Below are 14,963 nucleotides of genomic sequence, written 5' to 3'. Positions count from 1 at the left end.
GGCAACTAAGGATTTCTGTCAATCATCTTCATTATTCATTGTTTATTCTGGAAAGCGTAGGGGTCAGAAAGCTACGGCTACCTCTCTTTCTTTTTGGCTGAGAAGTATCATCCGCCTGGCATATGAGACTGCTGGACAGCAGCCTCCTGAAAGAATTACGGCTCATTCTACTAGGGGTGTGGCTTCCACATGGGCTTTAAAAAATGATGCATCTGTGGAACAGATTTGTAAGGCTGCGACTTGGTCATCCCTTCGCACTTTTTCCAAATTTTCCAAATTTTATACTTTTGCTTCTTGTGAGGCTATCTTTGGGAGAAAGGTTCTTCAAGCAGTGGTGCCTTCTGTTTAGGTTCCTGTCTTGTCCCTCCCTTTCATCCGTGGACTCGTCATATCTTTGTAAAAGAAAACTAAATTTATGCTTACCTGATAAATTACTTTCTTTTACGATATGACGAGTCCACGGATTTCATCCTTACTTGTGGGATATTAACCTCCTGCTAACAGGAAGTGGCACCACTGCTTGAAGAACCTATCTTTGGGAGAAAGGTTCTTCAAGCAGTGGTGCCTTCTGTTTAGGTTCCTGTCTTGTCCCTCCCTTTCATCCATGGACTCGTCATATCTTTGTAAAAGAAAACTAAATTAATGCTTACCTGATAAATTACTTTCTTTTAAGATATGACGAGTCCACGGCCCTCCCTGTTATTTTAAGACAGGTTTATTTTTTGAAAACTTCAGTCACCTCTGCACCCTTTTAGCCTTTCCTTTTCTCTTCCTATAACCTTCGGCCGAATGACTGAGGGGGGTGGGGAAGGGGAGGGGCTATATATACAGCTCTTTGCCACTTCCTGTTAGCAGGAGGTTAATATCCCACAAGTAAGGATGAAATCCGTGGACTCGTCATATCGTAAAAGAAAGTAATTTATCAGGTAAGCATAAATTTAGTTTTCTGATAACAGCACCTATGTACAGAGCTGGCTGTCTTATCACTGACCCCAGTGTAGTTCCTGTATTGAGGCTCTGTGTTCTATCATGCCCTCTGCTGACAGTTTGAGCCAGAAAGGGATCTTCTGTGTATACTACAAAGTATTTATGTGCGTCCTGGCACCTCAAAGGGAACATAAACATAGAACACATTTCTTTTTGAAAACGAAATGTTTTGTTAGCCCACAGGCTAAAGAAAATGAACTCCTTAGCATCTAAATCATGAGGTATTCATGACGGTAAACATTTATTTTAATGTATTTATGTTGTTTTTGGTGTAACTTCTTTTTTTTTTTTAGCCCTGAACCTTTACCTGAAGTTTTCAGTCATGCTAACCAGATGTTAGTTAAATTTGATTGCGCTCGAGCAAATGTGTTTTCTTCCAAATTGTAATATGCGCTCTAATTAACGAACCAGCGATATTCTTATATCACATGTGTGCGAACGTTGGTGTACACTTGTAATCTAGCCCTTTGTTCTGTCCATATTTTCATATGTATATCTTTAAAGGGATAGTAAACCCCACAATTTTATTTTATGATTCAGATAGAACGTTCATCTTTCCAATTTAATTCTATTATCAAATTTTCTTCATTCTCTTGTTATCCATTGCTGAAGGTACAGCATTGCACTACTGACAGGAAGCTGAACATATCTATTTAGCCAATCACAAGAGACAAATGTGTGCAGGCACCGATTAGCAGCAGCTCCCACTAGTGTATGATATGTGCATATTCATTTTTTAACAGGGGATACTAAGAGAACGAAGCACATTTGAAAAACAGAATTTATGCTTACCTGATAAATTTCTTTCTCTTATGGTGTATTCAGTCGACAGATTAATCCTTACTTGTGGGATATTCTCAATCCCTACAGGAAGTGGCAAAGAGAGCACACAGCAAAGCTGTCCATATAACTCCCCTCAGGCTCCGCCCCCCCCCCCCAGTCATTCGACCGACGGTTAGGAGAAAAAGGAGAACCATAGGGTGCAGTGGTGACTGTAGTTATTAAATTTGAACCTGACTTAAATGTCAGGGCGGGCCATGGACTGAATACACCGTAAGAGAAAGAAATTTATCAGGTAAGCATAAATTCTGTTTTCTCTTACTTGGTGTATTCAGTCCACGGATTCATCCTTACTTGTGGGATACCAATATCAAAGCAATAGGACACGGATGAAGGGAGGGAACAAGTCAGGTCACCTAAACGGAAGGCACCACTGCTTGCAAAACCTTTCTCCCAAAAATAGCCTCCGAAGAAGCAAAAGTATCGAATTTGTAAAATTTGGCAAATATATGCAGTGAAGACCCAGTCGCTGCCTTACAAATCTGTTCAACAGAAGCCTCATTCTTGAAAGCCCATGTGGAAGCCACAGCTCTGGTAGAATGAGCTGTGATTTGTTCAGGAGGCTGCTGTCCAGCAGTCTCATAAGCCAATCAGATGATGCTTTTCAGCCAAAAGAAAAGAGAGGTAGCTGTTGCTTTTTGACCTCTCCTCTTACCAAAATAGACAACAAACAAGGATGATGTTTGTCTGAAATCTTTAGTTGCCTTTAAATAGAATTTTAAAGCACGAACCACGCCAAGATTGTGTAAAAGTCGTTCCTTCCTAGAAACTGGATTAGGACACAGAGAAGGAACAATAATTTCCTGGTTAATATTCTTATTAGAAACCACCTTTGGAAGAAAACCAGGTTTGGTACGCAAAACAACCTTATCTGCATGGAAAACCAGATAGAGTGATTCACACTGTAAAGCAGACAATTCAGAGACTCTTCGAGCAGAAGAAATGGCTACTAAAAACAAAACTTTCCAAGATAATAACTTAATATCTATGGAATGTAAAGGTTCAAACGGAACCCCTTGAAGAACTAAAAGAACCAAATTTAGACTCCAAGGAGGAGCCACAGGCTTGTAAACAGGCTTGATTCTAACAGGCTTGATTCAAACACCTGAGCAGATATCTGTCCCTTTAAGGAACTAGCTGACAGACCTTTCTCCAATCCCTCTTGGAGAAAAGCCAGTATCCTTGGAATCCTAACCTTACTCCACGAGTAACCCTTGGATTCACACCAACTAAGATACTTCCGCCATATCTTATGGTAAATTTTCCTTGTGACAGGCTTTCTGGCCTGTATCAAAGTGTCTATAACTGATTCAGAGAAACCACGCTTAGCTAGTATTAAGTGTTCAATCTCCAAGCAGTCAGTTGCAGAGAAACTAGATTTGGATGCTTGAAAGGAACTTGAATTAGAAGATCCTGCCTCGAAGGCAGTTTCCATGGTGGGACCGATGACATGTCCACTAGGTCTGCATACCAACGGTGGAAGACATAAGCTAGACTGAATGACCAAGCCGCTATTAAAGCATCTATCAATGCCGCCTTGGGATCCCTGGATCTGGATCCGTAAAGGGGAAGTTTGGTGTTCTGACGGAACGCCATCAGATCCAATTCCGGAATACCCCATAGCTGGGTCAGCTGAACAAAAACCTCCGGGTGGAGTTCCCACTCCCCTGGATGAAAAGTCTGACGACTTAGAAAATCCGCCTCCCAGTTGTCTACCCCTGGGATGTGAATTGCAGATAGATGGCAGGAGTGATCCTCCGCCCATTTGATGATCTTGGATACTTCCTTCATCGCTAGAGAACTCTTTGTTCCTCCCTGATGATTGATGTACGCTACAGTCGTGATGTTGTCCGACTGAAATCTGATGAATTTGGCCTCCACTAGATGAGGCCATGCTTGGAGCGTGTTGAATATCACTCTCAGCTCCAAAATGTTTATTGGGAGAAGAGATTCTTCCCAAGACCATGTACCCTGAGCCTTCAGGGAGTCCCAGACCACACCCCAGCCTAACAGACTGGCGTTGGTCGTGACAATGATCCACTCCGGTCTGCGGAAACTCATTCCCTGAGACAGGTGAACTTGAGACAACCACCAGAGAAGAGAGTCTCTGGTTTTCTGGTTCATTTGTATTTGAGGAGATAAATCTGCGTAATCTCCATTCCACTGCTTGAGCATGCACAGTTGCAGTGGTCTGAGATGAATTCGGGCAAAAGGGACTACGTCCATTGTCACCACCATTAAACCAATTACCTCCATGCACTGAGCCACAGAAGGCTGAGGAATGGAATGAAGAGCTCGGCAGGTGTTCAACAGTTTGGACTTCCTGACCTCTGTCAGAAAAATTTTCATTTCTACCGAGTCTATTAGTGTTCCCAGGAAGGGAACCCTTGTAAGCGGGGACAGAGAACTCTTTTCTACGTTCAACTTCCACCCGTGAGACCTTAGAAAGGCCAGAACAATGTCCGTATGAGCCTTGGCTCTGTGGAAAGACGACGCCTGTATTAATATGTCGTCTAGGTAAGGTGCTACTGCAATGCCACGCGGTCTTAGCACCGCCAGAAGGGACCCTAGCACCTTTGTGAAAATTCTGAGAGCGGCGGCCAACCCGAAAGGAAGGGCCACGAACTGGTAATGTTTGTCCAGAAAGGCGAACCTTAGGAACTGATGGTGATCTTTGTGGATAGGAATATGTAGGTACGCATCCTTTAGATCCACGGTAGTCATATATTGACCTTCCTGGATCATCGGCAAGATTGTCCGAATGGTTTCCATCTTGAAAGACGGAACTCTGAGGAATTATGTTTAGAATCTTTAGATCCAGGATTGGCCTGAAAGTTCCCTCCTTTTTGGGAACTACGAACAGGTTTGAGTAAAAGCCCAGTCCTTGTTCTGCAATTGGAACTGGGTGTATTACTCCCATTCTTAGGAGATCTTCTACACAGCGTAAGAACGCCTGTTTCTTTGTTTGGTCTGAAGACAAACGAGAGCACTGTGGAACCTTCCCCTTGGGGGAGAATCCTTGAATTCTAGAAGGTACCCCTGAGCAACTATTTCTAATGCCCAGGGATCCGGAACCGCTCTTGCCCAAGCCTGTGCAAAGAGAGAAAGTCTGCCCCCTACTAGATCCGGTCCCGGATCGGGGGCTACCCCTTCATGCTGTCTTGATAGCAGGAGCAGGCTTCTTGGCCTGTTTACCCTTATTCCAGCCCTGCAGGGGTTTCCAGGTTGCTTTGGGTTGGGAAGCGTTATCTTGCTTTGCGACGGCAGAGGTTGCAGCTGGTCCGCTCCTGAAGTTGCGAAAGGAGCGAAAATTAGCCTTGTTTTTGGCCTTAAACGGCCTATCTTGTGGAAGGGCATGACCCTTGCCCCCAGTGATATCTGAAATAATTTCTTTCAGCTCTGGGCCAAAAAGAGTCTTCCCCTTGAAGGGAATATTTACCAGTTTTGTTTTGGAAGACACATCTGCCGAACATGATTTGAGCCAAAGCGCTGTTCGCGCCATGATGGCAAAACCTGAGTTTTTCGCCGCTAGTTTAGATTACTGGAAAGCGGCATCAGTGATAAAAGAATTAGCCAGCTTTAGAGCATGAATTCTATCCATGACCTCATCGTATGAAGTCTCCCTCTGGAGCGACTCCTCCAGGGCCTCGAACCAAAAAGCCGCTGCAGTGGTTACAGGAATTATGCAGGCAATTGTTTGCAGTAGAAAACCTTGCTGAACAAAAATTTTCTTCAGCAATCCTTCCAATTTTTTATCCATAGGATCTTTGAAAGCACAACTGTCCTCTATTGGTATAGTTGTACGCTTAGCAAGTGTTGAAACTGCCCCCTCCACCTTAGGGACCGTCTGCCACTCGTCCCGCCTGGGGTCATTTATGGGGAACATTTTCTTAAAGATAGGGGGGGGAACAAAGGGTACACCTGGTCTCTCCCACTCCCTAGTCACAATATCCGCCACCCTCTTTGGGATCGGAAATGCCTCAGTGTATACGGGGACCTCTAAAAATCTGTCCATCTTACACAATTTTTCTGGGACCACCATGGGGTCACAATCATCTAGCGTAGCTAAAACCTCCTTAAGCAGTACACGGAGGTGTTCCAGCTTAAATTTAAACGCTAAAGAATCTGAATCTGCCCGCTGAGAAACTTTTCCTGTATCAGAAATTTCTCCCTCAGACAGACCTTCCCTCACAGCTACTTCTGAGTTCTGTGAGGGTACTACAGATAAATTATCCACAGCGTCTGATTGCTCATCCTCTGTATTTAAAACTGAGCTAATGCGCTTTCTTGGAAAAACTGGCAGTTTGGATAAAAATGCTGCAAGGGAATTATCCATCACTGCTGCTAATTGTTGTAAAGTAATAGGGGCCAATGCGCTAGAGGTACTAGGCATCGCTTGCGCGGGCGTAACTGGTGTCGACACATGGGGAGAGGAAGAAGGACTATCCTCATTACCCTCTGTTAAAGAATCATCTTGGGCTACATTTTTAAGTGTCACTGGATGGTCTTTAAAATGCTTAGATGTTTTAGCACACTTTACACATAAATGCAATGGGGGTACCGCCATGGCTTTCAAACATAAAGAACAAGGTCTATCTGAAGTCTCAGACATTTTTGACATACTTATATAGCACTACAATGCAGAAAAAATCACTTTTTTGAAAAAACGTTACTGTGTCTTTAAATAATAAAAAGCACACTTTTTTTTCCAAATCACCAAAAAACATCCGATCTTTATGAAAATTTCAACACATGATCCCAATGCTTTGAAATGATTGCACACACATTTTTAACTCAATTAACCCCTTATTGACCAAACCGGAGCAAATTGTAGTAAACAACCGGTTTAACACACTACAGCACGGTGCCACAGTCTTTGCTGCGGCCCTACCTTCCCTTAGGGTTATTTGTAGGAGAAATATAAGCCTCCTTGATGTCCTCCTGCACTCTCAGGACTCTACATATGAAGCTGCATGAGTTATCTTGAAAATCAACTGCGCAACTGAGGCGCGAAAATGAGGCCCCCTCCCCATTCCGTCCAGAGTTATGGGGCCTTCCTAAGTCAGACTAGTCGTCTGATAATATGCCAGGCAAAATAAAAACCCCAAAAAGTGTTTACAGCGTTTCAAACACTTAAATATAATATTCCATCAATAAAATAATCGATTTAGCCCATCACAGTGTCTACCAGTATTTAAGCCCTTAACTGAAGCCATCCTTCTATACTGTGTTTCAGAAAATGGCTTACCTTCCCTCATGGGGATCTCTGTCAGTCTTCTAGCATTACCAGGTCTTGTTAGAAATAAATGACTGAGCATACCTTAAGCAGTGAAGCCTGCAAACTGTTCCCCCCAACTGAAGTTCTCCGGTACTCAACAGTCCTGTGTGGGAACAGCAATGGATTTTAGTTACAACATGCTAAAATCTTTTTCCTCTCAGCAGAAATCTTCATCACTTTCTGCCTCAGAGTAAATAGTACAAACTGGCACTATTTTAAAATAACAAACTCTTGATTGAAGAAATAAAAACTACAAATCTAACACCACAAACTCTTTACCCTCCCGTGGAGATGCTACTTGTTAGAGCGGCAAAGAGAATGACTGGGGGGGCGGAGCCTGAGGGGAGCTATATGGACAGCTTTGCTGTGTGCTCTCTTTGCCACTTCCTGTAGGGATTGAGAATATCCCACAAGTAAGGATGAATCCGTGGACTGAATACACCAAGTAAGAGAAATAGAAGTGAATTTAAAAGTGTTTTAAAATTACCTGCTCTATCTGAATCATGCAAGTTTAATTTTGACTTTCCTATCCCTTTAAGTGCTATTTTAGTTCTTGTGCTCCCTCTAGAGTTATGTTTTATTATTGTATTTAATGTATATTCTCTGTTCTACCTCTGACCTTTTGAGGTCACCTCCTGCCTCCATTTTAGTTTCATATTGTGTGTGTAAAGTTTGCTAGAACTTTCTTCAAATAGCTTTGTAGAGGCAAATTCTTTTTACCTGGCATTACCACTTATACAACCTCAAAATTCTTTCTCCTGCAACAATAAAGCATGAAGGATTCACAAATCTCTGCTGTGGTATTTGTCTGAGTTAAAGGGACATGCCACCCACATTTTTTCTTTTATGATTTAGAAAGAGAATGCAATTTTAAACATCTTTCTAATTTGTTGTATTCTCTTGATATTCTTTTTTGCTGCACATAGAAGCCTTGTGTGATTGGCTCACCATGTGCATTGCTTTTTCTTCAACTAAGGATATTTAAAAAATGAAGCAAAATAAATAATGGAAGTACATTGTAATGCTGTTTAAATTTCTATTCTCTTTCTGAATCATGAAAGAAAGATTTTGGGTTTAGTGGCCCTTTAAGCTACTGCTGGATTCTACTAAACTGTAAGTAGGATTGCATGTCTAAACCTTCCATCAGAAGGCAGTCATCTTGCAAACTGTAGAATGTCAGAATAGTAAAAAGAATATCTTTAGAGTTATTAATCTTCAATAGAAAGACTCATGTTTGTGAAACTGAACACAGCTCAGTGTGTAACTAATGGGGAAAAAATTGTGATTTAATCACGATTTTCACATCAGCATTCCCTGTACCCTCCATCAGCTCCCATCTGTAACCCCGCACCCCCAGTATCCCCCATAAGCCCACCTCTGTAACCTACATAAGTCCCATCAGCTCCCACTGTAACCCCCCAATAAGCAACCCCTTTAACATCATAAGCACCCCCTGTAACCACCATCAGCCCCCAACCCACATAAGTCCCAGTGCACCCCCCTCCCTGTAACCTGCATCAGCCACAGCGCTCCCTGGTAAGTTGGCCTTTCTCCCTGTAACACACATCTGCCACAGTAAGTCAACCCCCCTCCCTGTAACCCGCATTAGCCACAGTGCACCCCCCTCCCTGTAACCCACATCAGCCACAGCACACCCTGGTAAGTTGGCCCCCCTCCCTGTAGCCTGCATCAGCCACAGCACACTCCTCTCCCTGTAACCAGCCACAGCGCTCCCCGGTAAGTCGACTTAATGTCGCAAGGCAGGCACGGCAAGTCAGCGGCCCTCCTATACATCATAGGTGATATCAAATGGGGCAGGGCTAAAAATGGCACACTCTAGTGGTTTTAAAAGCTCGTCGATTAATCGTGGTTTAAAATCGCATCCACGATTAATCGTGCAGCCCTACTCTTGATCTATAAGCTCTGCCACTATCAAAGCACATGCAGAAGCTGCAATGGTGCGTGCCTTTTTTTATCAAAAAGAATCAACACTGAAAATGGAGGCAGCAAACAGAAAAAAGGAAAAAGAATTAGAAGCAGCAAAATGGGGAAAAGGGAAAATAATTAGAAGCAGTGAAAAAAGAAACAGATTTAGAAATACTGCAAAATGAAAAAGAAGTAGCTGTCGCCATGGCAAGATTTAAGGTACTTGAGACAGTCAATACAGAAGAACTCCTAGAATATCCTATCCCAGAGAAGCGAAAATGTGATTATGTTCTTAACCAGAGTGGAAAACACTACAACTCCTTTGAGGAGGAAGGAGGCAATGAATCATTATCTCACAGAATATGAAGTGTGTATATATAGCATTCTTGCATGATGCATCATAAAGAACATTATCTATTTTGTATATATATTATATATATATACTTCATATTCTGTGAGATAATGTTCTTTATGATGCAAGAATGCTATGCTTTTAACTTAGAGCAGGCAGTAAAAAAAAATCTTAAAGGGACAGTCTAGGCCAAAATTAACTTTCATGATTCAGATAGGGCATGTCATTTTAAACAATTTTCCAATTTACTTTTATCAGCAAATTTGGTTTTTCTCTTGGTATTCTTAGTTGAATGCTAAACTTAGGAGGTTCATATGCTAATTTCTTAGACCTTGAAGTCCGCCTTTAAGCTAAATGCATTTCAACAGTTTTTCACACTGGAGGGTGTTAGTTCATGTGAATCATATAGATAACACTGTGCTCAATCACGTGGAGTTACCTAGGAGTAAGCACTGATTGGCTAAAATGCAAGTATGTCAAAAGAATTGAAATAAGGTGGCAGTCTGCAGAGGCTTAAATACGGAGGTAATCACAGAGATAAAATGTATATCAATATAACTGTGTTGGTTATGCAAAACTAGGGAATGGGTAATAAAGGGATTATCTATCTTTTAAAACAATAAAAATTCTGGTGTAGACTGTCCCTTTAAGTACCTCAATATTCTGTTAGATAATGTATTTTATGGGCATGCCGCGGCAAAATTTAGGGCTGGTCTAAAAAATTTCCAGGGCCGCTTTTCATTCCCAGTCCGGCTCTGTAATTACATAATGCAACTGGTCTGTTTATTTGTATGTTTGTGGCATAAAATAGCTACCATATAAAATACGTTCATATCTTTTTTTTTTTTTTGCTTAACAATACGTAAATGCGAATTTGTATAGTAGTGTATTTCCAAAATGTGCAGAGAATAATTTTTGCAAAATACCCTGTTTTGCAAACTTGTTTTCAGGAAGTGCTATAATAGGTTTGTGATCAATTTAAACATGCAACCAACCCACCAATCACAAGAAGAAGGTTACATGAATGGACATTTTAGTTGTGCACACGCTCTAAGCAACATATCAATTAAACTTTACATTGTAATACGTCTTTCTTGTATTCATGTGCAAAATGTGTGTCCTTTTTATATATAGGATTTAATTATAATGGGTGGCATCATGATATATTGTCATGTTCTGCTAAGACACCATGTCCTAGAGACCAGAATCCATTTTTTACAACGTGCTCTGGCTCTATGACTTTCTCGTTGCTGTCTGCATCATATGTAGGAGTGTCCCTTTCTGACAGCTACAATATACAGTAGCTGTAAATAGTAGTTATATTAATATATGTTTTACCTTTGTGATTACTTTGTATCTAAGCCTCTGGAGACTGCCCCCTGATCTCAGTGCTTTTGACAGACATGCAGTTTAGCCTATCAGCGCAGACTCTTAAATAACTCCACGGGAGTGAGCACAAATGTTATCTATATGACACACATGAACTAGTACTGTCTGTGAGAAACCTTCAAAATGCTCTGAGCTAAGAGGCGGTTTTCAGCGGTTTAGAAATCAATTTGAGCCTACCTAGGTTTAGTTTTTCAAAAATACCACCAAGGGAACAAAGCAAATTTTAATGATAAAAGTCAATTGGAAACTTGTTTAAAATTACATACCCTATCTGAATCATGAAAGTTTAATTTGGCTAGACTGTCGCTTTAAGAAAAACTGTGAATGTTGGCCATTTTGTGTCCAATATTCTGCCAACACTGATTAATTTCCTCAAGCTGATATTAATTATCTACATCACATATTGTTTCTAAAACGACAACAAGAATTCTAAATTATATACACATAGAAAACTTTAATAATCATTTCAAACATTATATTTACACATCTATAATTACTCCCTTGGATGCCAAATAGAGATCTGCAGGCAAGAAGTTAAAAGGCAAATGACAAAGGGATGTAGTAGAATTTGCGGTTGCTCCCTATAGAAACTAAAGCCTACCTGATGTCTGTCCAGAGCAATGGCTGTTAGCGTCAGTGCAGAAACGTGCAGGGAGCAGTACTGGGCAAAACGACTGACATGACACATGCCTTTCCCAAACATCCAGGTGCTGTTTACAAATCGAGCCTGCAGGAGATGAGCGTTAAACATTAGTGTCCAACAATGTACAGAACTTCTGAAAGAGGTGTCTACAGATGCCTTTGTTAGCCTTTATCCCAAATAATGTAATTGAATATGTTTTACTATAATAAATTATAAGCACAGATGCTATCATCTATTGGAGCATTGTAATATTTCACTATTGCTTGTATGAATCATAGTTAAAGGGATAGCAAAGTAAAAATTAAACTTACATGATCCCTATAGAGCATGTAATTTTAAGACACTTTTTTAAATTGACTTATTTTCAAATGTGCTTTGTTCTCTTGGTATCCCTTGTTGAAAGAATATGCACATATCCTACACTAGTAGTAGCTGCTGCTGATTGGTGCCTGCACACATTTTGTCTCTTGTGATTTGCTGACTAGATGTGTTCATTTTGCTGGCAGTAGTGCAAGGCTGTTCCTTCAGCAAAGGATTGCAATAAACTGAAGCAAATTTGATAATGGAAGTAAAATTAGAAAGTTGTTTAAAAAAATTGTATGTTCTATCCAAATCATGAAATAAAATGTTGGGGTTTCCTGTCCCTTTAAATTCAGCTAAAGAGTAGTAATGCACTACTGGACACATCTAGTGAGCCAATAACAAAAAGCATATGTGTGTAGCCACCAATCACCAGCTAGCTTCCATTGCTGATTCTGAGCCTACCTAGGAATGCTTTTCAACAAATGATGTCAAAAGAACAAAGTAAAATTTATAATAGAAGTAAATTTTAAAGTTTCTTAGAATCCAACCATTAAAAAGTTTAATGTTGAGTTTCATACCCCTTTAACTTAAAGGACCAGTAAATACAGTAGATTTGCACAATCAACAAATGCACAATAAAAGACAATGACAAATTCCAGTTATATCTATTTCCATTCCCCCTTTATCATGTGACAACCATTTGCCAATCACAAATGCATATAGGCATATTCTATGAATTCTTGCACATGCTCAGTAGGAGCTGTTGATTTAAAAATGTGTAAATATGAAATGACCGTGCACATTTTGTTAATGTAAGTGAATTGGAAAATTGTTTAAAATAGCAGCATCCTATGCCTGAATCATGAAATTTTTAATTTTGACTTGAGTGTCCCTTTAAATGAATGTGGACTCAAAATTCAGCTTTCATGATTCGAAGCGTACAATTAAAAAAAAAAAAAATTCCAATTTACATCTGTCAATCACATCTTTCTCTCAGTATTCCTTGTTGAAACCTAGCCCTTTTGTGAGAGCATATCTTTGTAGGCTCATGAGAGTACTCTTCTTGAGCAGTATATGCATATCATTGTTGCAAACAGAGCTGCCATATCATTTTAATTTCTATGTCCATTGTCCTTGTCGGAAGTGTATAGCAAAATACAAACTGATGGTATGAAAACAGATTTGTTTGACATAATCTAAGTAATATAATGTTTACTGCTGTGCAAAATAGTTATCATAATGTTTAACTTAATGTTTGATAGTAAGAAGATTTGGGGCACGATCAAATATACGGCACAGGTTTCAGCACAAGCGTGGGAACCTGCGCCGCCTGTAATTTCACTTCGCACATCGGGGTATTACATAAACCCCGCCGGCAGTTCATAAAGTGCCGTAAGTCGGATAAACTAGCGATGTCCAGAAATGAGCTTAAATCCAAATTTCTGGAGTCGCTAGAGACTTACGGCACTTTAGAAACTGCCGGCGCCTAAGGAAAGTAAATAAAATAACAAATCTCCCGTAAAAGTCTAACACGCCTCCCAAAAATAAGCCCGACACGTAAAACCCCTATATCCGCAATCCCCCCTCTCATTACTAATAATAAATGTATTAACCCCTAGACCGACAACCCCCCACAACGCAATAAGCTTAATTAAACTATTAACCCCTATATCCGCCATCAAACCCACACCGCAAATAACTAAATTATTAACCCCTAAATCGCCATAGCCCACAACGCAATTAACCTAATCAAGTATTAACCCCTAAACCGCCATAGCCCACAGAGCCTATTAAATGTATTAACCCTTAATCTGCCGCCGCCACTATAATAAAGTTATTAACCCCTAAACCTAAGTCTAACCCTAACTTAAATATTATTTAAATAAATTTACTTTTAACTAAATTATTTCTATTTAAAACTTAATACTTACCTATAAAATAAACCCTAAGATAGCTACAATATAATTAATAATTACATTGCAGCTATTTTAGGATTTATTTTTATTTTACAGGCAACTTTGTATTTATTTTTAACTAGGTACAATAGCTATTAAATAGGTAATAACTATTTAATAGCTACCTGTAAAATAAATCCTAACCTAAGTTACAATTACACCTAACACTACACTATCATTAAATTAATTGAATTAATTAACTACAATTACCTAAAATTAAATACAATTAAATAAAATAAAGTAAAAAAAAAACACTAAATTACAGAAAATAAAAAAATTACAAGAATTTTAAACTAATTACACCTAATCTAAGCCCCCTAATAAAATAAAAAGCCCCCCAAAATAATAAAATTCCCTACCCTATACTAAATTACAAATAGCCCTTAAAAGGGCTTTTTGCGGGGTATTGCCCCAAAGTAATCAGCTCTTTTACCTGTAAAAAAAGAAATACAACCCCCCCCCAAATTAAAACCCACCACCCACACACCCAACCTTACTCTAAATCCCACCCAATCCTCCCTTAAAAAAAAACTAACATTAACCCCTTGAAGATCGCCCTACCTAGAGCCGTCTTCACCCAGCCGGGCAGAAGTCTTCATCCGATCCGAGCAAAAGAGGTCTTTCAGTCGGGTAGAAGTCTTCATCCAAGCGGCAACTTCTATCTTCTTCCATCTAACAAGGAGCAGCCCCATCTTGAAGACATCAGATGCGGAGCATCCTTCCTGGCCGACGACTAACCGACGAATGAAGATTCCTTTAAATGACGTCATCCAAGATGGCATCCCTTCAATTCCAATTGCTGATAGTATTCTGATTGCATAAGCCAATAGGATTTTTCCTACGTTAATTCCGATTGGCTGATAGAATTCTATCAGCCAATCGGAATTGAAGTGACGCCATCTTGGATGACGTCATTTAAAGGAACCTTCATTTGTCGGTTAGTCGTTAGCCAGGAAGGATGCTCCGCGTTGAATGTCTTCAAGATGGAGCCTCTCCTCGTCGGATGGAAGAAGATAGAAGATGCCGCTTGGATGAAGACTTCTGTCCGGATCAGGTGAAGACTTCTGCCCGGCTGGAGGACCTCTTCTGCCTGGATCGGATGAAGACTTCTGCCCGGCAGGGTGAAGACGGCTCAAGGTAGGGTGATCTTCAAGGGGTTAGTTTTAGGTTTTTTAAGGGGGGATTGGGTGGGTTTTAGAGTAAGGTTGGGTGTGTGGGTGGTGGGTTTTAATGTGGGGGGGTTGTATTTCTTTTTTTACAGGTAAAAGAGCTGATTACTTTGGGGCAATG

General features: G+C 40.3%; 1 protein-coding gene across 1 annotated transcript in view; it reads right to left on the bottom strand.

Annotated features, from left to right (window-relative positions):
• GPR83 (G protein-coupled receptor 83) overlaps window positions 1–14,963 on the bottom strand; it is a 149,812-nt gene that overhangs the window by 84,006 nt on the left and 50,843 nt on the right. The window contains exon 2 of the mRNA XM_053705068.1: window positions 11,374–11,499. Coding sequence (XP_053561043.1) covers window positions 11,374–11,499 — 126 coding nt within the window. The remainder of the gene's footprint in view (window positions 1–11,373; window positions 11,500–14,963) is intronic.

Source organism: Bombina bombina, chromosome 3 (genome assembly GCF_027579735.1).
Source record: "Bombina bombina isolate aBomBom1 chromosome 3, aBomBom1.pri, whole genome shotgun sequence".
Taxonomy (NCBI): Eukaryota; Metazoa; Chordata; class Amphibia; order Anura; family Bombinatoridae; genus Bombina; species Bombina bombina.
Note: the sequence above shows the minus strand (reverse complement) of the source record. Positions and strands in the feature narration are given on the sequence as shown.